The sequence below is a fragment of the Heloderma suspectum genome, chromosome 14 (genome assembly GCF_057233095.1).
Source record: "Heloderma suspectum isolate Gila_16-S chromosome 14, 16-S_ref, whole genome shotgun sequence".
In the NCBI taxonomy this organism is placed as follows: domain Eukaryota; kingdom Metazoa; phylum Chordata; class Lepidosauria; order Squamata; family Helodermatidae; genus Heloderma; species Heloderma suspectum.
This window is the reverse complement of record NC_139471.1, coordinates 10,137,330-10,164,982: the sequence shown is the minus strand read 5'-3', so window position 1 is coordinate 10,164,982 and position 27,653 is coordinate 10,137,330. Positions and strand designations below refer to the sequence as shown.

Sequence of the window (27,653 nt, the reverse complement as noted above, 5' to 3'; positions counted from 1 at the left end):
GAAGACAATGGCCTCTTGCAGGTGCTAAAATCCAGGGGGTTTATTTTATGTATTTTTATTCTGCTCTTACTGTGAGTTGCTCAGGGCAGTGTGTACATGGTTCTCTTTCCCCCTTCCCTCCACGTTTTATCCTGAGGTTGGTCCAGGCAAGAAGCCCAACATTATGAGCTTTGTGCCGACGCAAGGATTTGAACCTGCGTCTCCCCGGTCCCGGTCTGACATTCTGACCCAGCCTTCCCCAAGCCTTCTCCAGATATTTTGGACTTCAGCTCCCAACAGCCCCAGCCAGCATGGCCAACGGTCAGGAACGCTGGGAGTTGTAATCCAAAACATCTGGAGGGCACCATGTTGGGAAAGGCTGCTCTACCCACCACATCAGCTCTCCTTTTATAGCTTTGACTAACAACTGCTATCTAAGGTAGTGGCCATCGACCTTTTCAGACTCTGCAACTGCTTTTAACCCCAGCCAGCAGCAGGAAGTGTGTTCTTAATTTATCAAACTTGTCAGTCTTTGTCCTTTTCTCATGTGGAATGTTGTCCTGGTTCAGCTAAAGATTGGACACAGGGCCCATACTCAGTGCTTGCTGAAGGGGGAGGCCCCCACCACTGTGTGTGTGTGTGTGTGTGTAGCTTTGTAATGTTCCCTCCTTGTTAAACATGTGTCACTACAGAATTCTATCTTCTGAATCTCATCGAATCTTTTTTCCTGCAAACCTGGCAGCCAGATCTATGCCTTGTGGGCCTGGTTTCTTTTCCAGGCAAAGGCATTTGATGTGTGTGCTTTCTTCATGTTTATACAGTGACTGTAGGCCGGTTATCCTCCTTTGAAGCTAGCGGCTTCTGAGAGAAGACAGTTTGATGCATGACCTGAATAGAAGCTTGGAGTTGGCTGCTTCATCTAGTGCAGGGATAGGCAGCCTGGTGCCCTCCAGATGTTCTGGATTACAACTCCCATAAACCCTGTCCATGGCTGTAGTTGAGGTAGCAGTTGTAGTCCAAAATGTCTGTGGGGGAACCAAGTTGCCTTTTCCTGATCTAGTGTATGGCGCAGTACAGCCTAGATGCTGGTCCACCCCTAAAATCTCTACCTGTCTACCTTCCTTGTCCTCTTTCCAAGAGCTGACCAAATTCAGAGATGGGCAGAGAAACTGTACCAACAACAGTTGGGTAGAAGGGAGAATTCTGGCAGGAACCATTTTTCTCATCTCTGCATAATAAGCGGCACCTGCCAAAATTCTACATACAGCTGTTGAAGGCAGAAGAGCCCTACTGTCTGTCTTGGCATCTGGTCGTTCCGTCTCTGTTCAGTGCCCTTCTCCCTGAAAAGCTTCTCCTCTTGGGCCGGCAAGAAGCGGTTGATGAGTTTGTTGGGGCTGATTTCCACATGGTCTTTGTCCTCGACCAGCAGCTGCATGATGGGCTCATGTAAGGTGGTGGTGAGGAAGAGCTTGGCTGAAAACAGCCCCTCGGAAAAGAGTTTGAACAGAATACTGAAGGCGCACGTGCCTCTCCTCAGGAGATGCCTAGGGTTATCGATCTCCTGGAGAACTCGACCAAGTTGCATTCTAATCACAGTCTTCTCTTGTAACAGCCACTACTCAGGATAATCTCGACGACAAGCTCCGCAAATTTGAGATCCGTGATATGATGGGGTTAACGGAGGACAGGGACATCTCTGAAACCGTGAGCGAGACTTGGAGCACTGATGTTCTGGGGAGTGACTTTGATCCAAATATTGATGAGGACCGTTTGCAGGAAATCGCAGGTAACGGATCCTCTCATGGATGCAACAGAAGCCATTGGGCTTTCAGTGAAGTGGTGAGGGGCCTGTCTTCGGAACTACCTTTTGAAGCAAGTGCTTGAAAGAAGCACTTTGTGGTTGCCGTCGTGCTTTGAGGCAGGGGTCGACAACGCAGCACTGTTGTTGCCCATTGAGTTCTGTAATGTTCCATGTATGTTGATGGTGCATTAAAAATAAGTAATAAAATAGCATGCTTTTCCCCCACGCCTGTTCTAGAATTCTGTGTTCATTTGTATACCCATATTGTATATATTGGGACCGTGGTGGCTTAGTGGTTAAGACGCTGAACTGCAGACCGGAAGGTCGGCAGGACAGCAGTTCGAGACCCGAGTGCCACGTGACGGAGTGAGCTCCCGTCTTCAGTCCCAGCTCCTGCCAACCTCACAGTTCGAAAGCAAGAAATTGCAAGTAGATAAATAGGCACCGCTTCGGCGGGAAAGGTGACAGCGTTCTGTGCACCTCGGTGTCCAGTCATGCCGGCCACATGACCACGGAAGCGTCTTCGGACAGCGCTGGCTCTTCGGCTTAGAAATGGAGATGAGCACCACACCCTAGAGTCGGACACGACTGGCTGGGGACACCTTTACCTTTATTGTGTATATTAACTCTTGCAAATAGGCTAACAGTAGTTAAACATGTTGGTGGATGAGTTTTTGCTTTCTCTCAGGGTGTAAATAAATCTAAACTCTTAAAGCCAGGAGCAGCGGAGGGATAGATGTGATTCCCTTTGGGTACCTCTCGCATTTGACAATTTCAGGGTTACTCCCCTAGGTGCTGCAGCAGAAAATATGCTGGGAAGCTTGCTTTGCTTGCCCGGTTCAGGATCAGTGCTGTTCGACCCCTGTACGGGCTCAACCATCTCAGAAACCACCAGTGAAGCTTGGAGCGTTGAAGTATTACCAAGCGATTCAGGTTAGAATCCTCAGCTTAAAGGTAACAGATTTTTTTTTTTTACATATTTCCTGCATGCAGGCCTGGAATTGGGAACGAACACAGCCCTCGTGTTCCCTCCCTGCCTCCAGCTCTTTTCCATGCCCAGCAGAACCTCCTTATTATCTTTAAAGTTCTCCCCACTTTTATCTTTTGGCCCCTGTCTCTCATTATATTCTGGCCCGTTTCCGTTTCTTCATCCTCGGCCACGCAGGCCTCTTGCTCCTTTAAACATCTGCAGACAGTCTCCCTTGTGCCTGGATCTCTCTCTTTCTTAGTATGCCTTCATGGTGCCAACTTGGGTTGCGTCTGGACCAGGTGTTGTTCCTGGATGGTCAGTTGGCTGCTGAGGCTAAGAGTGCCTTTGCTCAGCTTCGGCTGGTGAAGGTGGATCTGGCCACAGTGATCCATGCCTTAATCACCTCCTGTTTAGATTATTGCAGTGTGCTCTATGTTGGCCTGACCTTTAGGACTGCTCAGAAATAGTAAGCAGATTCCTTTCTGGTGTGAGCTTTGTAGGCCATATAGCATCAGTTTTATATCAACTGCACTGGCTCCCAGTTTGTTTCCAGGCTCAATTCAAGATGCTGGTTCTTAACTATAAAGCCCTAAACAGTTTGGGGCCAGGATATCTGGAAGACCGAATCCTCCCATACGAATCTGACTGTAATTTGGTTGGCTCCTTCGTTCTTGGCCTTCAGGCGGCTGGTAAAAACAAAACTGCTCTGCCACACTTTTAGTGATTAATTCTGCTCTTGATTTTAGAAGGTCCTCCTTTTTTATTGCACCATATGTGCTTTATGAGTTTTGTTTTAGTGTTGGTTGGAATTGTATTTTATTTTTATGATTTTATTGTAAATTGCCTTGAGCACTAATTGAGTGGAGGGGCGATTCAGAAATACATTAAGGGTGCAATCCTATGGATGTTTAGACAAAAAGAGTCCCACAACTGCCAGCATGGCTGGCTGGGGAATGCTGGGAGTTGTAGGACTTTTTTCTGTCTTAACATGCATAGAATTGCACCTTGAGTAAATACATTTATGGTCTTCTGTGGCAGCTGTATGAGGAGTTTCACAATAATGTGGGAGGAGTTCCCTGCAGATAGAAAATGTGAAAACCGCTGGTGTTAAGTTACAAGAACTGTATCAAGAAGTTGACCTGTGTGTTGTCTTTTTTCTCCCCACTTCCTTTTTTTAGAAGCCCCAGACCTAAAGCAGGAGGAAAGGCTGCAGGAACTGGAGAGCTGCTCTGGTGTAGGGAGTACCTCTGACGATACTGAAGTTAGGGAAGTCAGTTCCCGCCCCAGTACACCAGGGCTCAGTGTTGTATCAGGTGAGTCTGATTTCCCGAAAAAGGTTATTATTTCATCAGGTGAAGCTGCCTTATACTGAGCCAGATCACTTGTACATCTAGGCCAATGTTGACAGCCACTCTCCCAAGATCTTGGGCAGACAACATGCCTGGCCCTCCTACTGGAGCTGCCAGGGATTTGAGAATGAGAGAGGAACCATACCTCAAATGGGTAAAGCACCTGCTTTTCATGTAGGAGGTCGCATGTTCAATCCCAGGTATCTCTGGCAGGTAGCAGGCAATGAGGAAAGCCTCTCTTGGGTGACAGCTCTGCAGGGTCTCCGGCAGCCAGAGTAGACAATACTGGGTGAGGTGGACAAATAAGCTCACCTGGTACAAGGTAGCATCCTCTGCTCCTCACCTGGGAATGCATGGTCAAGTGTGTCTAATGGGAGGATTATCTACATCTGCATAAAGCTTGTGTATAAATCTGTCATCCAGACTGAGTGACGATCAAGCCATTCTCTATGCTCAGTCTGCTCCCTTGAACTTGCTTCTCTCCTCTTTCCTGTCCATAGCAAGAGAGCCAGTGTGGTGTAGTTGTTAGCGTTAGACTGGGCCTCAAGAGATCTGGGTTCCAGTCCCCACTTGGCTGTGAAACTCACTGGGTGACTTTGGCCCAGTCTCTAGGAGTGTATGGATTCCCCACCGTCTGTTCCGGTGGGGAATCCGTGGGGGGTGGGGGAGGTGATCCGTTCCTCCCCCTCGAATCCTCCAGAGCAGTTCCACTCTGCTCGGATTCCGGGGGCGGGCTGGCTTGGGGGCACTTACCTTCCCTCCTGCCAGCCAGACCCGTTCACCTCCTCCCTGTTCCTGCCAATTGCCTTTAAAAAAAACTCTTAAAAAGAAAAAGAGAGACGGGGGGGGGGGGTGCCCATACACTTATACGCAAATAGAGTCATGAATCTTGTGTATAAGTCTATGTGTCCATAGGCTTATATGCAAGATTCACCGCTCTATTTTGCATATAAGTCTTTGGGCACATCCTGCTGACCGCATGTGCCCATAGACTTATACATGTTAAAACATATTAGTAAAATAAACACTTTCATAACTTATTTAGCACCTAAAAACCTTAGCTCTGTACAGTCAGTAAAGAAAATGATAACAAATGCCAGCAGGCCAACAATAGGTATGTTTTAAGAAAGCATAAAAGAACAAGGAAAGGTGGTGATGGTGGGAAAAGCAGAAGACGAGAAGCATCCTCAAGTGGGTCAGAATATATGAATGTGATAGTAATGCAAGAGGGAAGAGTTCTTTGTTGGTATAATATTTTCAGTGTATGTGGCACTAAATGGGAGCATAAGCAAAACCAAAAAAAGGACGAGCCCCTGTCTCAAGAAGCTTGCAGTGTAAATACCAGCGGTGGGTGAGAGCTGGCAAAGGGAGGGGAAGTCATGATACCAGGTGATGAAGGCAAGCACATGCAGCTGGACATTCCTAGCCTTAGTTTGGAGGTGAGGATTAACGTGTTAAGCCCAAAGCATTAATTGTTGCCATTCTGCCTCCTAGACTGGTCAAAGCCACATAAAAGAACCGAACGGGGCATCAGGAGGAGCCATTCCTCAGTCTGCCATGTAATCTGGTTGTAAAATACAGGAGAAATTGCATCACTCCTTTGGTCTATAAACCCAATACGCACGTCCCTTCAGCTGACCTCTGCAGCAGTGCTCTGCTTGTAACTGCGTTGAATGTCTTCCGACACGGTACCTTTTCTCTCAATGAGATCTTTGTTGCTGTCCATAAGGTATTAGCGCGACCTCCGAAGACATCCCAAACAAGATTGAAGACCTCCGGTCTGAGTGTAGTTCCGACTTTGGTGGGAAAGACTCCGTAACCAGCCCCGATATGGATGAAACTGCTCATGGTAAGAGGAGACACGACCATGTCGTGGTGAATTTGCCAGCAGCTTGAATATATAACCCAGCCTTCCCCTACCTGCTGCTCTCCAGATGCATTTAACCACAACTGCCACAATCCCCCAGCTAGCTGTGCTGTTGGGGGGGGGGTTATGGGAGTTGTAGTCTAACACACCAGGTTGCGGAAGGCTGGTATAACCTATACCCCTTCAAATCTCTGTGACAGCCACAAAATGCTGGAGTGGAAACTGAAATATTCAAGAAGGAATGCCTGTTTCTCCCTGCCAATGCATTCGTCTGTTAAGTGACTGAATCTTCTCCTTCCCTGAAGGGGTAACAGCCTCCATTTAGGTGGTGTCCCCACTTTTGCACAGGAAGCATGTGCAGCTTGATTTGTGCTCCTTGGTATACAAGGGAGAGAAACAGATTACTCACAGCCGTGACTTATCTTGCCTTGGTCACGGAAGCTTGTGTACCGAGGTCGGTTGTCTTCTTTCCTGCCCTCCGTCTTTAGGTTCCCTTAGTTCTTCTCCTCATTCCCCACCCCACCACCCACCACCCAGAAGTAGGGGTGGAAAACATGCGCCCCTTCAGATGTCTTTGGACTTGATTTCCCATCAGCCCGAGCCAGCAATGAGGGGTGATGGGAGTTGCAGTCCAAGAACATCTGGAGGGCTAGGGCTACAGATCCCCATCTCTGTCCTAAAGATAAATGGCCAATTCAAAGCATTTCTCCTTCCTACTAGGCCTTTCCCTACAAACAGACACAGAGTTCCGGCCAGCTGGACCTGGCCTTTTCATTTTTTTCATTACCCTCTCCACCCACCCACTGCCCCTAAACGTAGAAATTAGATACCGGGTAAGGTGTAGTTGTGCTAGAAAAGGGGCAAAACTACATTCTTTGGGGAACGCTCTCTTTCAATATGTTTTGCTCTCATGCTTTAAGTCCATTTTGGCTAAGAATTTCTGGGACATTTTTTTTTCAGGGGTGGGGGATGGGGTGGGGCAGGCTTTTTATTACAGTTTAGGCCTTGATACATGTACTTGACTGACTTGGATCAGTTCTGCTCCCCTCCTTTTTTTTATGTACCTACTAGTGAACAGACCTGACTTCCCACAGGTTGGAATAGCCCTTAATTTGATGAAGTGAAGCCCTCAAGCAACTTATGTCAGAGTTGGACACATTGTGCCTGCCCCATCTGAGTGAAGCCATGCCACTGGCATACCTAGGCATGGCCCCTCTGAAGGGGCTGCCCCACAGCAGTGGTGGGGGGGAGTAGCTGTATAACTCAGTCCTGCAGACTACTCTCCCCCCGCCCCCCCCCCCAAGCTATATTGACTGTATAGTTAAGGAAGTCAATGCACTGGTTAAGGAAGTCTCCCACCTACTGACTGACATTAGTACTGCAGACTTCAAACACAGACACATTAAAATTAATTAAAATTACTTAAAACACCCAATAACTCCAAGGTACACACCTGTAGGGTCCCCATAGTATGAATGTCAAGTTTCGGGTGTCTTTCAGTGTACTCGAGCTGTGGCTCTGACAGGCAGAGACACACATCCTCTTTCATTATTACAGATTAAAATATTTTTATCCTGCCTCCTGGCTCCAAAATTAAGCCCCTCAAGGGGGCTGATAGTTTCAATAAAAGCAACAGGTATTCTATAAAACAACGCAAGTCCATAAGAACACAGATGGCAAATATTAAACAGCAGTAGGCGTCATGGCCGCTGAAATAAATTGTGGGTTTTATTGGGCGGCGGATCTGCATTTTTAATCAGATCAGGGCCCGCAGAGAGGAGCCTAGTTGAATATCTTGTGATGAGCTGGACTAGGTGGCCTCTGGGAATCTCTGAGGCCAAGGGGTTCTGGGACTTACCATGCAGTCTATTAGCAAAGTTCTCCACAGTGTTTTCCCATCCGCTTCTCCATATTCCAGGTGCCAGCCAGCTGACGTCTCCCCCTTCTCAGGCAGACTCCTTGCTTGCCATGTTCGACCCCTTGTCTTCTCATGAAGGTAACCTTGCAGAGCATAGTCTGCTCTGTACTGCCGCTCCCTCCACAGCATGTAACCTTAAACAGGCATGAAAGAACAGCGGTGGCGCAATGCTAACGCTGGCCTCTTCTCCAGCAGTGGTGAGGCCGAAAGTGCACTATGCAAGACCTTCGCACCCCCCACCAGATCCCCCAATCCTGGAAGGGACCCTGGGAGGCAACGACGCAAGGCTACCCAACTTTGGCTCCCACACTGCCGTCCTTATTGACTCCGAGGCGTTCAAGCAGCGGTACTCCTATCCTGACAGACTCGTACGGAGCAGAAGCTCCGACATAGTGTCATCCGCTCGGAGGCCCATGAGTGATCCTGGCTGGAACAGGCGAGCCGGCAATGAGGAGCGGGAGCTTGCTGCGCCTGGTGGCAGCATCGGGGGAGCTGCATTGAATATGGCCCCTCAGTCCTCTTCCTCATCTCCTAGCAAAGATTTCTGTAGAGGAGAGGTAAGACAAACCGGGTCTTTAGGACAACTTTCTCAAATAACTGCAGCGAAATTGTGCGTTTGTTTGGGGTCAGTGGCTTTTCTAAAACCTTTCTGTGTGCTTTGGGGCTATACCACAGCTAGCTTGGGGATGCCACCAGGGCAGCCCCTTGAACCAAAGGCGCTTTCATGTTGCAGTTCTGTAGGAGTACGGAAAAGCCACAGGATACGGTGTTGGCTGCAGAATTCATCTTCCTAAGGATCTCAAGGTTGTTGGGTTTTGTTGTTTTTTAAAGCAAGCTTCTTTGAACGTGTGTGGGAAGTGTGGGACTTCAGCCACTTGTATAATTTCTTGCCCGCTTTTCATGACTGGCCAGAGGAGAATGAATTATGCAAGCCCACAAGAGGACATGGGCAGTAGGCAACCTCCCGCTCACCTCCCCCATCAGCTGGTATACAGAGACATATTGCCTCTGATACCGGAGGTAGTCCGGAGCCATCAGGAGCAGCAGCCACCAATAGCCTTAATCCTTCGTGAACTCGAAGAATAAGAGACGGGCCATGATGCTTGCAGAGGGCTGAGTGCAGTGGCCGCTCCTGCAAGTCTTGAAGCAATAGCAGGAAGCATATCCTTAAAGTAGCCAGTATTCTCAGAGATATCTGTCGTCTTAAAATTTTGCTAATCACTTTTTATTTAAATGTGATTACTTGGTGGAAAACCAGACCATGGATCAGCTACTCCTCCCCCCCCCCTTTTAATCTTATGTCTTGTTTATTTTCAGTGTGGGGGCTTTGTCCCACAGAATTTAAAATGTTTGTCCGCTCTTGCATTGGACGTTGTCTAGAGTTGCAAACACAGCACAGTCTGAGGAAGTAGAGGGAAAGCAATGGGCTGGATCCAGACTAAGTTAGCTAAACTTACTTGGGAACTTTCAGTGCACTTAATTCTAAGTGTGTCTACTTAGAAGTAGGTCCCATTGCATGCAGTGGGGCTTACTCCAACGCAAGTGTGCACTGGTTGGCAGCCTAAATTTGTTAACTTAGGCTGCAATCCTGTACACACTCACCCAAAGTTTAATTAACTTAGGCTGCAATCCTGTACACACTCACCCAAAGTTTAATTAACTTAGGCTGCAATCCTGTACACACTCACCCAAAGTTTAACTAACTTAGGCTGCAATCCTGTACACACTCACCCAAAGTTTAATTAACTTAGGCTGCAATCCTGTGTGGATTGCTGGCAGCCTCCTAACATGGAAGTTGCTGAGTATCCAATGCAGGGTGGGTGGACAGTGGAAGCGATTTTCACCTCTGCGCTCCAGCTGCCCTGCATTTTTGCCAGATGGGCAATTTTGCCCATCTAGCAGCAGCACTTGGAGGGGGAGGGAAGGAGGCTGGGGTAGCCATAGGATACATCATATTGCAGTCACCTCAGTCTGCTCCCCTCCCGTGCCTGGGATCGCCACCTTTTGCCCGTCTCTGCATTCTGTTTTCCAAGCGTGGAGAGTTAGCCAGCATGGTTCTCTCCACACCAGCTAAGAGGGGGAGGGGAGCACAGTTTCCTGGCTCCAAGGTTGAAGCCCTGTCTAACTATCCTAGCCCCAACCCCCCCAGCACTGTCCGGGGGGCATAGGATCGCTCCCTTTGGCTCAATCCTATACACACTTGCCTGGGAATAAGTCCCATTGAATTCTATGGAAAGTCTGAGTACACATGCATAGGATTCCAGTGTTGGTTTGAATCCAACCTCATTTTCAGACATTTGGATCGAACCCAGCATGTTTCTCTTCAACAGGTTGAGGACCGAAAAGACAGTGATGATGAGAAATCTGACCGGAACAAACCATGGTGGAGAAAGCGTTTTGTTTCAGCTATGCCCAAAGGTGAAGTTTAATATCTCAATCTTCTTACATCAACCGTGCATGTGAGTTAGTTAAAATTCTTTTACCGTGCCCTTTCAAAAAATAAAATCCTGGACTCCAATGGACTGGCAGAAAAAATGGTCTCCATTTATATCCTACTGCAACAGGAACTGTACTTTTATAAATATCGAAAAGAATATTTGTTTTTATGATGATGTACAACATAACAGCCTATAATAAAACATTAAATGTGTAAAAATAAAACACACACACACACCAATGTCCTAGATTGACAAAAAGCTCGTATGAATGAAAAGGCTCTCCCCCCTCTTAGATCAGGAATGGCCATACTGGCTTTTGAGCTACATCCTCCTCCCAAGCTGTGTAAGGATGGATTCAGGTAACCTGATATCAAACCCATGGGCTGTGTGTGTGATAGTTTCAGAGACAAGCAGCCATGTGACAAAAACCTCAGAGGGGGAATAGGGAATATTTCAAACTGAGAGGAAAAATCCTCACATTTGTAGGGTTTTTAAAAACAGAAATAACTATAAATCTAAATGTTTAAGGACTGGGCCCTGAAGGGCTTGTTTTGGTATGCCCAAGGATTTCATCTATGCAGCTGGACAGTTTGGCCTTTGAACAGCAGAATCCCATGCTGTGCATCAAACTGGATTCAAAAACCCCCTCCTGTTTTAAAAGCAGCTTGCGTGACAGAGGGCCTGCCAAAGCGCCCCCCCCCCCCCGCCCCAGTGCACGGAGAGAACAACTTGAGCATTATTTCAGTAATAGCAAGGCAAGCTCACTTGAGACACTAATCGTTCAATTCAAATACAGTAATCTGAAAAGTTTTGAAAGCCCAAAGCCTCTTTGCAGGGTTACCTGGATGGGGAAAACCCTTCATTTACTTGGTGCCAAAAAAGGAGGGGGGGTGTTTCAGGAATGCAGAAAGCAATCTTTACTATTTGTATAAACTTTGGACTTACAGCTGTTTCAAGTAATATTTGCTCTTCCTCAGAGAGAATAACACTAGTAAGCCAGGTGTTGCATCTGTTACAAAACTCAGTTGTTTTGCCACTACAGACAGCTTGTTTTACTCAGTTTACTGCTGCCTTGCAGGAAAATAAATTTTTGATACTTGTATAACTCCTCAAGTTATATCATTTAGAACTGATTGATGTACTTACACTGATTGATTGATTGACTTTTTGACTGAAAGCAATTTTTCCTCCCAATATTGCTCAAAGCATGCATACGACAGGCTTTTAAAGTCCCAGGCTCTGGGATTTTTTCTCCATCCTGCTTTCTTCTGTTATTGTGAGGTGTGTCCCTTTTTTGATATTCATGTAGAAACTGAGCTGTCAGGAAGTTCCTGTTTTGAATTAAAATACGCTGAATATGACTTTCCCCTCTCAATTCCTAGCTCCGATCCCATTTAGAAAAAAAGAAAAACAAGAAAAGGACAAAGATGACTTTGTGTCCGATAGATACGGCTCTCTTCAAGGTTTGTAGCTGATGCTTTTTCGCTCCTTCATTCTGACTGCCGCCGTTCCTCCTGAACGTATTTAAACCCTGAGTTGGTTCCCAGATTTTTCATTGAATCGGACTTAACTAGCCAGACAGATTTATAATACTGTTTACTAAGAAAAAAATGTTAATGAAATTTTCAAGGGCTTTAACAGTATTGATCAAGGATATAGAATAAGATCTATCCATCCTTGCCAACTGAAGATGTTCAGCTTGGGCAGTCAGTAGAAATCAAATAGTAAAGCTCTTCTTGGACTGTATCACTTCGGGATGGGTGTGTGTGTGTGTGTGTGTGTGAGAGAGAGAGAGAGAGAGAGAGAGAGAGAGAGAGAGATTCCCTGTACAGAGAGAAATGGCATGTCAGGGATAAGGCTGTGTTAAACCAGACTTGTATTTAACTGTTAATCAAGTAGTAATAGGCGGCCAGGGATTCCATGTTGGGGTGTGAGAGGGCTGATGGAAGAGGAAATGCATGAAAATGCAGAGTTCTAACTGCTTAGCAGGCTAGTAAAATTGTTGCAGGCTGGTATCTCTTGGAGGGTTATTTACAAACCTGTTTTAAACCCTTCCCACTAACATGCTAGTTTCCTGTGTGAAGGGAGCTTGTGGTCCCCCCACCCTTCAATGGTAAGCATTCAAGTATGCAACTCTCATACCTTCAGCCCAAAGTGGTTCAGTCCAGGGATTACCGTACCACTTGATTCTGCTGACCCTAAACTGGCCCTTAGGTTTATGTGTCCACATCAGTTTAACAGAAGAAAGAATTAGCTTCCCTTCACCCAGAGCATGCTACTGTTGGCCCAGTGATCTGGTTTAGAAGCTGATATTTCCCAAAATTTGAGTGTCTCTGACCATGTGTTTAGCTGTGGGTGTGTGTGTGTGTTTTCTGCTCCTGCTGGGGAATGTTTCTTAAGTATATCAGCCATAGTTATTAACATTTCTGAGAGCTAAGTATGTGCTTCAGTGTTTCTCATAGCTAATGTGAACCAGACTATTATGAAATGGGTTCAGAGTGTTGATTCAGAGTCTGACCATCCCTGGCATCATTAAATCTGAGTTCCATCTCTTTGATGGTCAGTTTCACATGGCTCGATACCTGTGTGCATGAGGAATTGACTTGATTTTATTAATCTTGTGCTTTAAAAAAGAAAAACAAGAAAACAGAAACCCACATTTTGAGATTGGGAAACTCCCCAACCAGACTAAAATGTACTATTGTGTGCATTCAGAGAGAATAAACACTTAAATGGGGCACTGACAGATATATGAAGAGTTTCAAAGTATCCATTTACATCAGCAATTCTGTACTTAAAGTTATTTTATTGTAAACCACTTTGAGTGTCTGAAGCGGGGTATAAATCTTGTAAATAAATGCTCTTTCCTCAACTCTGTGTTTCTGCAGCCATCTTCCCCACACATCTGATTCAGGGGAAAGTGAAATGGCCTCTCTGCAGGCTTGGTGAGACCCTGGCGGCACATCTGTGTTCTCACATGCAATCATGTTGGTAGCTGCTGCATGACTCCACCCAGCGCATGATGCCTTTAGTATTTAGACCACCGACATGAGACAAAAACAGGTTAATACCTGTGATGGTTTTTTTGCTTGACATTTCAGATGACTCTGGCCCGAGGCTGAGTGCTCAGGCCCAGGCAGCAGAAGACATCCTGGACAAGTACAGGAATGCCATTAAGCGGACCAGCCCCAATGACGGTGCTGTAGTGAGCTATGATAGTACAGGTGAGTCTGTCTGTATCTATGCATGGGCAGTATCCAACGGTGACATTCCGCAAACTCCAATAGCACTAGCAGAGCTCTGCTGAAACTTTCCGTTGTGCAAGCAGCTTGCCTGTTACACTTGTGCGACTGGTTGTGCAAGCAGTTGCGTCACCAGTTGCACAAACACATTGGACGGGTTGCACAAGAGTTATGCAAAACCACTTGCAAACGTAACTTCAGTTGGATTCTTGCGCGTTGTTCAGAACCTAGTTTCCACTAGCGCAATGTCATTTGCACTGTTGGAATGACACAGTTGGATGCTGCCCTTTGGCCCACCCCACCATGGTTCTCGTTGGGAGGGAAAAATACGGCCACTACCTGCTGATAATCTGAGAGCACTAACTGTTCAGAGCTCGTTTTGTGCGGTGTGTTTAGATGCCGTTGGAGACGGTGAAAGCATCCACGACTCTCCACGGGATGACAACCTGCAGAACATGTCTGCAGACGACCTCCCAGATTCGGCCAGTCAAGCAGCACAGCCCCATGATTCCGCTTTCTCCTATAGGTAATGTAACCGAGTATGATGGAAGGATACTAGCCAAGAGAGAGGAAAGGGACTTGGGAGGAAAGTTAGACCCAAACATGGGCTGAGGATTCTGCATTGGGCGAGAAACCCTCCGCCCTCCTTTCTAGCGGTTAGTATGTCAGACTAGGACTGGGGGACCCACTCAGCCATGATGTTAACTGGGTGATTGTGGGCTAGTCACACACTTTTAAGATGCACCTACCTCACAGAGTGAATGTGAGGATAAAATGGGAGGGAAGAGAACCAGGGTATAAAAGAAGAGAACTCTTTGGGTATAAAAGTGGGATACAAACATAGTATAATGATAAACAAACCCCAAATAAAAATGCTGGTTGGTGTGTGTGTGTGTATCTATATCTATATCTATATATATATATAGAGAGAGAGAGATGCACACACGCACACACACACACTAGTGGAGGCTGGTGGCTCCAGTGTGTGTGTGTGAATGTGTGTGAATCAACTTCGGGTTTCAGTCGGAACTCTAAAGCGGAAGCACCTTGGATAGCTCCTTTAGAGTTCTGAGTGAAACCTGGAGTAGATTCACCACCCCACTGACATCAGAGCTACCAGCCTCCATTGAGAGAGACGGGGGCCTGGGAGGGGAAGTGTGTGTGGCACGGGGTGGGGGGACTTAGCTCTGTGCTATCATTCCTTGGCTATGGAAACTCTGCTTAGACACCCTCTGGGGTCTAAGACAATGGAAATTGCCTACACATTTCCCATGCTCTTGCCTCACCATGAGGACTAGTGACTTGCACTGGGCCTTTGGGTCAGAAATGCTCCTACATCATACATCTCCCCTCCTGATGCATTCTTGCAGCAGTGTTGTGAGGATCTGGTTGCAAACCTTACGAACTGTTTCCCAGGAAATTGTTCAAAGGGGAACTTTCATCCTCGGGATGTGGGGGATGGTGGGGAGAGAAAGTCGACTTTTATTTGACTTGAAAAATGTTCATGTGGGCCACTGGTCTCCATAACTGACTGTGCAGCGGTGCTCTCTTCTTTAGCCCCTGCTTATGTAATTTTTTGATATTGCTGATTTTATCCTGCCTTCCTATGATAAATCATAATACCCAAGGCAGAAATTAGAACCTTTTGTTCCCTGCAGGGATGCCAAGAAGAAACTGCGGCTCGCACTCTGCTCAGCGGACTCTGTGGCCTTCCCCATGCTGTCTCACTCCACACGGAATGGCCTTCCAGACCATACGGACCCTGAAGGTAACGCCTTCTGACTTTCCTGGCCTTACTAGTGTTTCCCGAACTTTGAGACAGCTAAAGCGTGTTTCTTACCCCTAAATTAAAATGAGAGGTACACGCTGCATCTGTGTTCCTGCCTTCCCCCCCTGCCCCAAGTCTTACTTTTCAGGCATGAATGAGGGGGCCTCAAAAGGGCATTAGAGAAATTCATGGAGGAAATTACTGCAAATGGCTGCTAGTTGTGCTGGCTGTATATAACTTCCAGGGTTAGAAGTGAGTGTGGGAGGGGGCTGTTGCCCTCATGTTGTGCTTGTGGGCTTCCTCGAGGTATCTGGGTGGCCACTGTGGGAAACAGGAAGCTGGACTAAGTGGACTGATGAAAGGGCTCTTGTGTATATGTACACAAGGATATGTAAACCTGCAAGTGTGGCTCCCTGGTTGCAGGCAGAGGGGTACTTTGTTTGTTCACCCCGGGGAACCATCCCAGCAGTCTGAGCCTGATCAGTGCCTTCCTGCTTGATCATGTAAAAGAACTAATTAGTATATAAACTGAAGGACCAGAATTAGTGGACACATAAGAAGTGACTAAAGGTAAAGCACACTGCATTTGAGAAGTTCAGTGAATTGTGCAAATTGCAGCAAGAAATCAAGAAGGATTTGGACGTAGCTAACTCTAATTTGTGTCGTAATGATTGCAACCTAAGTTAAATCTCATTAAAATGCTCATGATGGTGAAAGGTCTTTCATTTCTTTTCTATGGTGCCATAGAGCTTGAATTCAAGTAGGCCCTGGGTGAGGGGGCATCAAAAACTGTCACAACTAGACTCAGTGAATTGGCTAACCCCCCCGCCCTTTTCCATTTCTGATGAAAACACTGCCAGGCACTGCCCTCACTCTCACATGTCCTTGCCTACTTGTGCATCTCAGTTGCTAGAAAACATTCTTTATTTTTTATGAAAGCTAAGGTTTTTGAGAAGAAGAATTAGCACCTAGTACCAGATCCCAAAACTTGCTGGAATTCTACGGAAATATTTATTTATCTACAATATTTGTATACCGCTCCATATCTAGAACAGATTTTGAAGCAGTGAACACAGCTCTTGAATAGAAGGCAGTTCCTTATCTTTATTTAAACATTTATTCTTCATTTAGGTTCAGAAGTAGTGTTTCAATAAACTACTCAGATGCTAGGAACAATTTTGTATTGAGTAATAGGAAAGAACTAAAATGTGCTAAGATCTGTCATGGAACAAATTCCTTCCCATTCAAAATACGGTGGGGGAGAGAGAGATGACAGGGGTGGGCTTAGCCAATTCACAGAGACTAGTCATGACAGCTTCTGATGCCCCAGGAGAGGGGATCACTGAATGAAGGGAGCAGTGCTTGCACTAGATTCATGCTGAGCCGAGGCAGCCAACTTTGAGACGCTGCAATACTGCTTTATCGTCTCCCATTTTTCCTCCCCTCCACCATCAGACAACGAAATCGTGTGCTTCCTAAAAGTCCAGCTAGCTGAAGCCATCAACCTTCAAGACAAGAACCTGATGGCCCAGCTCCAGGAGACGATGCGCTGCGTCGGCCGCTTTGACAGTAGGACCTGCCGCAAACTCCTGGCCTCAATAGCTGAGGATTACAGGTAAGCCTCTTGTGCCTTTCTTGATTGGATCTGTTTTCAGAGGACAGCGCTTTATCAGTCTCGGGTGGAATCACACTGTCACTAGGTTAAACAGCCCAGAACAACCTTCCCCAGCCTGGTGCCCCGCAGGCTACAGCTCCCATATGCCCCAGCCAGTACTGCTAACAGGGAGATTGGAGTTGCTGTCCAAAACATCTGGAGGGCACTTGGTTGGAGGAGGCTGGCCTAGAGTGACTTTATGAACTTGGGTAGGCCTCACAAGTTTGTCGTTTTTCCAAGTCCACGGATACCTCCCCTTTGTATGTGGATGATGCCATTTTGGCCACATAAGGATCTCCACCTGGAGGCTGAGTTTGCTTGTTAGTACATAGGATTAATTTAATTCAGAGAGGGGTCCAGGAGCGTATATCCCTGTGGCCCTGGCTTTGAGAGCCATCCCTTCTTACCCTGCCATGCATGAGCGAAGACGGCAGGCAGAAGTGATGCATCCAGAGAGCATGGGGTCATGATAAAACTCATTAATTAAAGCCTATATCCTGCCTAAGTGTCATGTGGTTCGAGGCAGCTAACAACATATTCAAGAAAATCATACAAAGAAGAAAAAGTAAAAATAAAATGAACCAGTACCAAAGAGAAAAAAAGAAACATTAAACTAGGAGTCCCCAACCTTTGGGGGTTGGTGGGCACATTTTGAATTTTGAGAGAGTGTTGTGAGCCCTCCACAAAATGGCTTCCATGGGATGGACTTTTTCATTCATAAAATGGCTGCCGTGGCAGGCAGGGCTGGTCACAAAGCACTCCTTTCCCAGAAGGCAAACAGTTGAGACTAGAAGAAAAGTAACTTGCCCAAGAACCTAAGTCCAAGGCAGAAGTGGGGTCTGAGCTCCAAAACACAAAACCCAAATAACCCAGTGGGTGCTAGGCTTTGAACCAAAATAAAGATGGTGCTGGGTGGCAGCACTTTTCTTTGCAGCATGGCAGCTTCCCAGTTAATTGCTTAAAAAAATTACAAGTAAAATCAGGAAGGGCAGGAGAGAGGTGTCCCTGGGCACACTGGTGCACGTGCGTCCCTCGTCGGAGACCCCAGAATAAAACTATGTCAGCATCAAACCATATTAACAATAAATGAAACATCAATATAAGACAAAGAAAATAGGCTGGCTGTGAGCAGGTCACACAGCCCCCTTCTTCCTCCTCCCTCCCTATTTTAGTGGTGGAGGTGGTGGTTGTGTCTGCCAGCATCTGCTTGCTAGAGGAAAACCTTGGCCTGATGCACTGAGATGCCACTCACACCACAGTGGCGCATGCTATCGTTGAGTTGCCCACTCCTCATTTGCTTGGCTGCCATGATAGTAGCTGGTCCTGGCGTCCTCCAAAGAGCGTGCTTTATAAACATATGAGGCTGCTTCAAACTGAGGCCGTTGGCCAGTCTAGTTCAGTATTGTCTACTTTAACTGGTAGCCGCTCTCCAAGGGCTGAGACATATGCCTGGGTGCAAAACTGAGCCAAGCACCCCTTTTCCTCTTCCAGGAAAAGGGCTCCATATATTGCATACCTGACACGTTGCCGCCAAGGCCTCCAGACCACCCAGGCCCATCTGGAAAGGCTGTTGCAAAGAGTCCTGCGAGACAAAGAGGTGGCCAACCGATACTTCACCACTGTGTGTGTGCGACTGCTGCTGGAGAGTAAAGAGTCAAAGATAAGGGACTTCATTCAAGGTAACAATGCCGGCGTTGTATTCAAGAGCTAGCGGGGTGGCCAGGAGACCTAGGTTCAAATCCCTACTCTGCCATGAAGGTTGCTGGATGACTTTGGACCATTCACTGTGTCCCAGCTACTTTGCAGGGCATGCTGGGAGTTGTAGGACTTTTTCTGTCGAAACATGCATAGGATTGCACCCTAAATTCACTTTAATCTGCTGTTGGTGAAGCCTTGGTAGCATTTGGGCGAGCTGCTGTGATGTCACGGAAGGGGGCTCAGAGAGGCTTTGTCCTCTCTGGCTGCCTTCGGCTGAAGTGGCTTGATGACACAGAGGGGCCTAGGGTAGGCATGGCAGAGGAAGTGCACGCTTAGACCCAATGAACACTCTCCCCCCACCCTCACCCCCCAGAAATGCCCTTGACCAGCTCTCCTTCCTGTTCAAAATACGGTGACTAGATAAGAGAGGGTGGATTAGCCAGTTGCCTGAGTCTAGTTGCGACCGTTCCTGATGCCTCAGAAGAGGGGAGAAGGAAAGGGAGAGTCTCCTTTTGAACCCAGACATCCCCAGCTGAGGGGAGCATTGTTTACGCCACACTTCTTGCAGTCTTTGCACTGGGACTCAAGAGACCCGGCTTTGAGCCCTAACTTGGCCATGAAGCTCACGGGATGACTTTAGGGCCAGTCACTGACTCTCAGCCTCACCTACATCGCAGGGTTGTTGTGAGGATAAAATGGAGAGGAGGGGGACCTTGCAGGCCGCCTTGGGCTCCTTGCAAGAGGAAAAAATGTGGGATATACATGCAATGATTGATTGATTGATTGATTGATAGCATTTATATCCCGCCTTTTTCCCTCTTGCAAGGAACCCAAGCCAGCTTACATTATCCTCCTCTTCCTCTCCATTTTATCCTCGCAACAACAATCCTGTGAGGTAGGTTGAGCCGAGAGAGAGTCGGTGATGGGCCCAAAGTCACCCAGTGAGCCTCCATGGCCGAGTGGGAACTAGAACCCGGTTCTCCCGGCTCCCAGTCCAGCATTCTCACCACTACACCACGCTGGCTCTCAAGAATAAGAACAGAATAACCCTCCTTGAATCATAGAATCATAGAATAGTAGGGTTGGAAGGGGCCCACAAGGCCATCGAGTCCAACCCCCCGCTCAACGCAGGAATCCAAGTCAGAGCATCCCTGACAGATGGCTGTCCAGCCTCGTCTTGAACGCCTCCAGTGTGGGAGAGCCCCCCACCTCCCTAGGCAATTAGTTCCATTGTCGTATTGCTCTAACAGTCAGGACGTTTTTCCTGATGTTCAGCCAGAATCTGGCTTCCTGTAACTTGAGCCCATTATTCCATGTCCTGCACTCTGGAGTGATCGAGAAGAGATCCTGGCCTTCCTCTCTGGGACAACCTTTCAAGTACTTGAAGAGCACTATCCTATCTCCCCTCAGTCTTCTCTTCTCAAGGCTAAACATGCCCAGTTCTTTCAGTCTCTCTTCATAGGGCTTTGTTTCCAGTCCCCTGATCATCTTTGTTGCCCTCCTCTGAACCCTCTCCAGTTTGTCTGTATCCTTCTTAAAGTGTGGTGCCCAGAACTGGACACAGTACTCCAGATGAGGCCTAACCAGTGCTGAGTAGAGGGGAACTAGTACTTCCCGGGGTTTGGAAGCAATGCTTCTATGAATGCAGCCCAAAAGAGCATTGGCCTTTTTGCAGCCACATCACATTGTTGGCTCATATTCAGCTTGTGATCGACAACAATTCCAAGATCCTTCTCGCTTGTAGCGTTGTTGAGCCACGCATCCCCCATCTTGTAACTGTGCATTTGGTTTCTTTTTCCTAGGTGCAGAACTTGGCATTTATCCCTATTAAATGTCATTCAGTTGTTTTCTGCCCAGCGCTCCAGGCTATCCAGATCACTTTGAATTTTGTTTCTGTCTTCCAAAGTATTAGCTATCCCTCCCAATTTTGTGTCATCTGCAAATTTGATCAGCATTCCCTGCTCCTCCTCCTCCAAGTCATTAATAAAAATGTTGAAGAGCACTGGGCCCGGGACTGAGCCCTGCGCTACCCCACTCGTTACCTCTCCCCAGTTTGAGAAGGTCCCATTGATAAGCACTCCTTGAGTCTGATTCTGTAGCCAACTGTGGATCCACCGGATCGTTGTTTCCTCTAGCCCACTTTGAGCTAGTTTGCTCATCAGGATATCATGGGGCACTTTGTTGAAAGCTTTGCTGAAGTCGAGGTATATGATGTCTACAGCATTCCCACGGTCCACAAGGGAGGTTACTTGATCAAAAAATGAGATCAGATTCGTCTGGCAGGACTTGTTTTTGACAAATCCATGTTGGCTTCGAGTAATCACTGCATTGTTTTCAAGGTGCTTCCAGATGGATTGGTTTATCATCTGCTCCAGAATTTTCCCAGGGACTGATGTCAGACTGACTGGTCTGTAGTTCCCAGGTTCTTCCTTTTTATCCTTTTTTGAAGATAGGGACCACATTAGCCCTCCTCCAGTCATCTGGCACTTCCCCCGTCCTCCATGATTTCTCAAAGAGAATAGACAGCGGTTCTGAGAGTTCTTCTGCCAGTTCCTTTATTACTCTAGGATGCAGTTCATCTGGCCCTGGAGATTTGAACTCATTCAAAGTAATTAGGTGTTCCTTGACCATATGCCTATCGATCTCAAGCTGCAATCCTGCCCCTTCAGCCTGTACTTCGCCTTTGCCAGGGGGTCATAGACCCTCTTTTGGGAGAAGACTGAGCCAAAGTAGGAATTGAGCACCTCTGCCTATTCTTTGTCATCTGTTATCGTTTTGCCATCCTTATTTAATAGCTGAACCACCATTTCTTTCCTCTGTCTTTTACTATGCACGTAGCTGAAGAAAGCCTTTTTGTTGTTTTTAGCATCCCTCGCTAACCTCAGCTCGTTCTCAGCTTTAGCCTTCCTGACACCATCCTGTACTCTTCCTTTGTTACTTGGCCTTCTTTCCACTTTCTTTTTTGTTTTCAGGGCATCCCTAAGCTTTTTGTGAAGCCACATTGGCTTCTTCTGTTGTCTTCCACCTTTCTTCTTGTTGGAATTGTTTGTAATTGTGCCTTGAGAATTTCCTTTTTTAAAAGCTCCCACCCATCTTGGACTCCTTTTCTCATTAGCATCGCTTGCCATGGGACCTTACTGATCATTGTTCTGAGTTTATTAAAATCAGCTTCCCTAAAATCCAGGGTACACGTTTGATTACACTTGGCTTTTGCTTCCCTTAGAACCAAGAACGCAAGTACAACATGGTTGCTTTTCCCCAGAGTTCCTGTAACTGCTACTTTATCCACTAAGTCATCTCTGTTGGTTAGGATCAAGTCAAGGATAGCCGATCCTCTAGTTCCTTTCTCTACTTTCTGTAGGAGGAAGTTATCCGCCACACAAGTCAGGAATTTCCTGGAGGGGCCATGTTTTGCAGAATTTGTCTCCCAACAAATATTGGGGAAATTGAAGTCCCCCATTACTACTACATCATGCTTCCTTAAAACATTGGCTATTTGCTTTTCAAAAGTTTCATCCTTGTCTTCTTGATTGGGTGGCCGGTAGTAGACTCCGACCACCAGGTTCCTTTTATTCTTTGCTCCATTTATTTTGATCCAGATGCTCTCGATGGGACTACCAAGCTCATCCTCCTGTATTTCTGTGCAGAGATATGTATTTTTTACATACAGTGCAACCCCACCTCCCTTTCTGTTCCTCCTGTTCTTTTTGAACAAGTTATATCCTTCAATTACTGTATTCGAGTCATGAGAGTCATCCCACCAAGTCTCAGTTATACCTATCAAGTCATAATTTCCCTCCTGTATTAAGAGTTCAAATTAGTTCTGTTTGTTTCCCATACTCTGGGCATTAGTATATAGACATCGAAGACCATGTGCTTCATAGTCTGGCTTTCTTCCTACATGTGTCTGAAGACTATTATTGGGCGCTATCAGAGCTGTTCTCTCCGTTGCAGTGCATGCGCCTACGTCCATTGTTACCCCCAACATTACATCTCCCTTCCCCGTAGGATTCAGTTTAAAGCCCTCCTGATGAAGTTCTTCATGCTGTGGCCAAACACATTCTTCCCATCCTTTGTGAGGTGCAACCCGTCCCTTGCCAACAGCCCATCTTCCAGGAAGTATAGCTCGTGGTCCCAGAATCCAAATCTCTCTCGTCAGCACCACCTTCGTAGCCAGTCATTCACCCGGAGTATTTTTCGTTCCCTTTCTATCCCTCTTCTAACTACTGGAAGGATGGATGAGAAAACTATCTGGGCCACAAAGTTCTTGAGTTTCCTTCCCAAAGCTTCAAAGTCTGATGTGATTTTTTTGTAGCTCCGCTTGGCGGTATCATTTGTTCCCACATGGATGAGAAGAAAGGGATACCTGTCAATGGGCTTTATGAGTGCAGGCAACCTTTCAGTCACGTCTCTAATCCGTCCTCCCGGGAGACAACATACCTGGCGAGTCCACGGGTCTTCACAACATAAATGCTGCTTTATCTCCCCCCAGTTTTGCATGTGTGCCCTGCAGTTATTATAGCAAGGAATAGAGGCCCAGCTACACAGCAAGGCTCAACAGTTGTGACTTCCTGGGAAGAAGTCCTGGGAAGTATCATTCTGGGGGGCAGCTACTAAGAATGTCTGTGGTGTGATGGCCGCTCCTCCCCACTGCAACCCTGCAATTCCTCACTCTGCTCTGTGTCCAAAGATTTCCAGAAGCTGACAGCAGCAGATGACAAAACCGCCCAGGTGGAGGACTTCCTCCAGTTCCTGTACGGGGCCATGGCCCAGGATGCCATCTGGCAGAATGCCAGCGAGGAGCAGCTCCAGGATGCCCAGCTGGCGATCGAGCGCAGCGTCATGAACCGCATCTTCAAGCTGGCCTTTTACCCCAACCAGGACGGAGACATTCTGCGTGACCAGTGAGTAGGACAGATCTCCCCAGCCCCAGCGCCTCCCAGAGGAGTTGGACTGCAGTTCCCAGCATCCCCAGCGCGGGGAACCACCTTCCTCATGCTTTCATGCTGCCCCCATTTTGTGTTGTATTGCAGTTCTTTTAAAAGGAAAATATATCCCAGCGCTGCACTCCGCTGGGCCCGTGCTGATAAATTACTCGTTTCGCCCAAGCCTGTTCAGTTTGCGCACTTCTGAATTCGACAGTCGAGCTTCTATCAGTGCTGGGAGCTGTGATGGATTAATTAGTAGGATTAATCAACTAAAGCTTTAATTGCTGTTGAAAAAGGGGGAGGGGGAGGAGCCTCCCTTGATTTGGGTAGGGGTGGGAGCAAGGAAAAGGGGAAACTGTGGGGCTTGATACATAAGGGGCCTGTCATGAAGACACTTCTGCCGCCCGCATCACTTACCTTGTCTTTCTGTCTCTCCCCCCCTCCCTCCGCTGCCTCCCGTTTCTAGGGTTCTCCACGACCACATCCAGAGGTTGTCTAAAGTAGTGACAGCGAACCACAAAGCACTGCAGATCCCCGAGGTAATATACTCCAAGATCCTTGGCAGGTCTCGTCCTCTGATATGGTCGACCTGTGAGTGAGAGCGGTAGCACTTGGAACTGCAGGCCGGGGCTCACCGGATGGAGCACTAATGCCCGCCCCCCTCCCCGCCCTGCCCCAAGCGCACACAGAACCAGCCAGCATATTGGGAGGCGGGGTAGGGAAGAACCCTTCGCCCGGATACGCTGGTTACCTATCTGGAAGCAATCATCTGTACGGTTGAACATCCAGCCACGTGAGCCCCCACTGACAATCTGAGTTGGCACAGGCCTGCGTTACTGAGTGCTCTCCAGCTTCATTGACCATAAGCCCTGAAGGGAATTGGCTTCCATGAGAGGTAGCAGTGGCTGTGCCACCCTTCCCCAGTCTACAGAGCTTTTGGCTGGCATTCTACGTCCTTAGCTGCCTTCTCAGCCTTGAGACCAGGAAGCAGTATAATTCCTCCCGGGCCCCTAGCTTCCCCCACTTGTTGTCCTCCTTGGGAGGGCATCTTGTTCCTCCTCGGGGAGCTTGGCCGGCCAGTTGCTGCATCCTCTCTTAGTGGTATTTTCCTGGACGCTCTGATGGGCTTCTACTTGCTCTTTGCTTGGGTGGCTCTAATGCCAAGGTAACATTAATGGTTGCCACGTTTTTGAACATCGCTGTTAACACCAGATCTCTAATGGTGGCAAACAGCTGTACTTGCACCCAGTTTTGTTCTGGCTTTTATATTAAGTTTGGTTGACTCATAAGTACGCCGCTGCTGAAGCTGCCTTCGGAGGTTGGCCATGCGCCGTCATTGCAGACTTTCAAGAAGGACTTGAAAACATTTTACTTTGGCCTTCTGTTGATACAACTGCTGTTGTTGCCGTTGCTGCTTTTAACATTGTTGTTGGTTTTATTGTTGGCTTTTATTGTTTTTGTTGTTTTTATATTTTTATCACTTTTAATATTTTAATAGTTTTCATGTATTTAACTGTTGTAAGTCGCCTTGGGAGGGCTTCTGCCCTGAAAGGCGGCCAAGAAATATTTTGAATAAATAAATAAAAATAATCCCAGATACCCCACATGGTCCATTCTGTTTTGGAGGTTCTAGAAGCTTCCCTGTCATTGTGCTAGTCTCCCATTTTTATTTTGTATGCCATAATAATAATACTTAACATTTGTACAGTGATTTCAGGTATTCCAAGAGCTTCGCATGCATTATCAAGTTGTAATCCTTTCAACTCCGTAAAGTACGTCAGTGTTGGCACCCCCCGTCCCCCCCCAGTATTGCAGCTGATAGGACTGAGCAGAGAAAGAGGGGTAGGGGGGTGGCTAGCCTAAAGCCACTTAAGCCGCAGTCCTATGCATGTTTAGACAGAAAAAAGTCCTAGAACTCTGGGGAATGCTGGGAGTTGTAGGACTTTTTTCTGTGTAAACATGCGTAGGATTGAGCCTTTAGTGAGCTCATGACAGAGGTGAAATTCAAACTAAATTAGGTTCTTTGGGTCTCCTCTAAGCATAGCTAATTCTGTATCCAGCCCTTTTGACATGCTGATTCGTAGCTGAGTCTCTTAGCCACTAAACGGTACACAAGCTGTCTAGTCCAGTATCTCAAGCCGTAGGTGTTGTGAATGGACTTGCACATCTAACACATACAGAGGCTCCCACCCCTTTTCTAGTTGCCATGCTAATTTGGGCCTGGTTTGGCTAGAAACAAGGCTCCTCCTCTCCTTGCAGGTCTATCTCCGCGAAGCACCGTGGCCATCGGCACAGTCCGAAATCCGCACCATCAGCGCCTACAAGACCCCCCGGGACAAGCTGCAGTGCGTCTTGCGGATGTGCTCCACCATCATGAACCTGCTCAGCCTGGCGAATGAGGACTCTGTCCCCGGGGCAGACGACTTCGTCCCTGTCCTCGTGTTCGTGCTCATAAAGGTAAGGCGGCGCTTCTGCACAGAGGTAACTCTAGGCATGGGCCCCAGCACCTCTTCCTTTCATAAATAGGCCTAGTCTACGTAGCCTGAAGTGGTAGAATGGGCTGGACTTCATGTGGGGATCCCCTCTTTGAATGCTTCCCTACATGGAAATCTCCCTAGAAGTAAAAGATTATTTAAAATCAAAACAGCACCACCCCCCTCAGGCCTGGCCCAGTAAGGAGCAAGCTGGGCTTGAAGAGTTCTCCCTGATCATGCAGGGAGCTTATTTTATTTAGGGTAGTATTCTGAAAAGATAACCCCATCTGTTGTCTGAAGTGGTACAGTCTGTTCTACAACCTTATGCAGCTGCATGTATAAACCATGCCTCAAACCTGTGATGGAAGGTGGCATTTGCCCTCCCACCAGCTGGGGGCAGGCTTGGAACTGTGATGGGCATGTTGTGACTACGGAGATTGCTTTCCTCACCCAAGAACCATGGTCATGGGTGAGGTGGGGGGTTAACAGTGGCTCCCTAGAAGAAAATCTCCAGTGAGATGGTCTCTTCTTTCTGGTGGTCTCCGGTACAGTACAGAGATTAATGAAATGATGGCCAGTTGCCTTCCCTATTGCAACGAAGACTTCAGATGGTAGGGTTCAGGTAGATCTGCCTCTTTCTAAGGGGTATTTTTGCACTCTTAAGTCACTATACCATGCCCCTACTTTTGTCTCCAGGCCAACCCCCCCTGCTTGTTGTCCACTGTGCAATACATCAGCAGTTTCTATGCCAACTGTTTAACTGGAGAAGAATCCTACTGGTGGATGCAGTTCACGGCGGCCGTGGAGTTCATTAAGACCATCGATGAACGGAAGTGACCTTAGTCAGTGTCTCTGCTGAACAAACTGCTCAGAGAGAAGGACCTCTAAGAATGTATGCTGCCGGTTCCCTGCCCCTCCGAGGTTACAGAGAAACAAACAAACACAAACAGACTTCTGTGTGTAAATATTGTACAGAATCCAGGCATTTTAAAACAAAACCTTTACTAATCAAACTAATTCCAGTAGGGTGGTTTGGGGTATTGTTTGGTTGTGTGTGTCTTTTTAAAAAAAATCCTCTTTCCCATAAAAAAACTAGCACTGTGTCAAATCAATAAAAAGGGACCATATGCTAAAAGTATCCTGGAAACTCCAGGCCTTTCTCTGCTGCCACAACATCCATGTCGACACCTTTTTCTAACACTTCAGTTCACATTAATTTTTTAAACAAATACATTTTTTTAAAACTTGGGGGGTGGTGGTGGAAATGAGAGGAAGCACTTTCTAATGATCCTTATTTACATGATACCTTTTTGGGGGTGCAAGGGAAGACACCAGCCACATGGGACAGTTTGCAGCAACTGGGGACTGAACGGCAAACTGGAATCATGAAATTACAATGTAAATATAATAGTAATGATACTTCCAACAAACCTCTGCCATTGTTGGCCTTGTTAGCCTGCCTGTCTGGCGGTGAGTATGTGAGCCCTTTTAGGGGGGAAATGCTACAACCCTCAGTGGAATTTAAGCTACATTTTTGGGGGAAAGGGCCGATGCCTGAAGTATTTAT

The 27,653-nt window shown here is 47.1% G+C and overlaps 1 protein-coding gene across 8 annotated transcripts in view; it reads left to right on the top strand.

Moving 5' to 3' along the window:
• The window catches only part of GAPVD1 (GTPase activating protein and VPS9 domains 1), a 61,775-nt gene extending 34,445 nt beyond the window's left edge, over positions 1-27,330 (top strand). For 4 of the 8 annotated variants that reach the window (XM_084821001.1, XM_084820999.1, XM_084820996.1 and 1 more), the window contains 17 exons: positions 1,592-1,765; positions 2,573-2,713; positions 3,929-4,063; positions 5,829-5,948; positions 7,885-7,962; positions 8,080-8,441; positions 10,215-10,302; positions 11,705-11,785; positions 13,424-13,546; positions 13,961-14,090; positions 15,223-15,332; positions 16,788-16,947; positions 18,478-18,665; positions 23,375-23,588; positions 24,079-24,151; positions 25,872-26,069; positions 26,783-27,330. In XM_084821001.1, coding sequence (XP_084677127.1) covers positions 1,592-1,765; positions 2,573-2,713; positions 3,929-4,063; positions 5,829-5,948; positions 7,885-7,962; positions 8,080-8,441; positions 10,215-10,302; positions 11,705-11,785; positions 13,424-13,546; positions 13,961-14,090; positions 15,223-15,332; positions 16,788-16,947; positions 18,478-18,665; positions 23,375-23,588; positions 24,079-24,151; positions 25,872-26,069; positions 26,783-26,923 — 2,516 coding nt within the window. In that variant the 3' untranslated portion in view covers positions 26,924-27,330. Of the gene's footprint in view, positions 1-1,591; positions 1,766-2,572; positions 2,714-3,928; positions 4,064-5,828; positions 5,949-7,884; positions 7,963-8,076; positions 8,442-10,214; positions 10,303-11,704; positions 11,786-13,423; positions 13,547-13,960; positions 14,091-15,222; positions 15,333-16,787; positions 16,948-18,477; positions 18,666-23,374; positions 23,589-24,078; positions 24,152-25,871; positions 26,070-26,782 lie in introns of all 8 variants that reach the window. The other 4 variants (XM_084821000.1, XM_084820998.1, XM_084820995.1 and 1 more) reach the window with 1 other exon arrangement.
• The last annotated feature ends 323 nt before the right edge of the window (positions 27,331-27,653 follow it).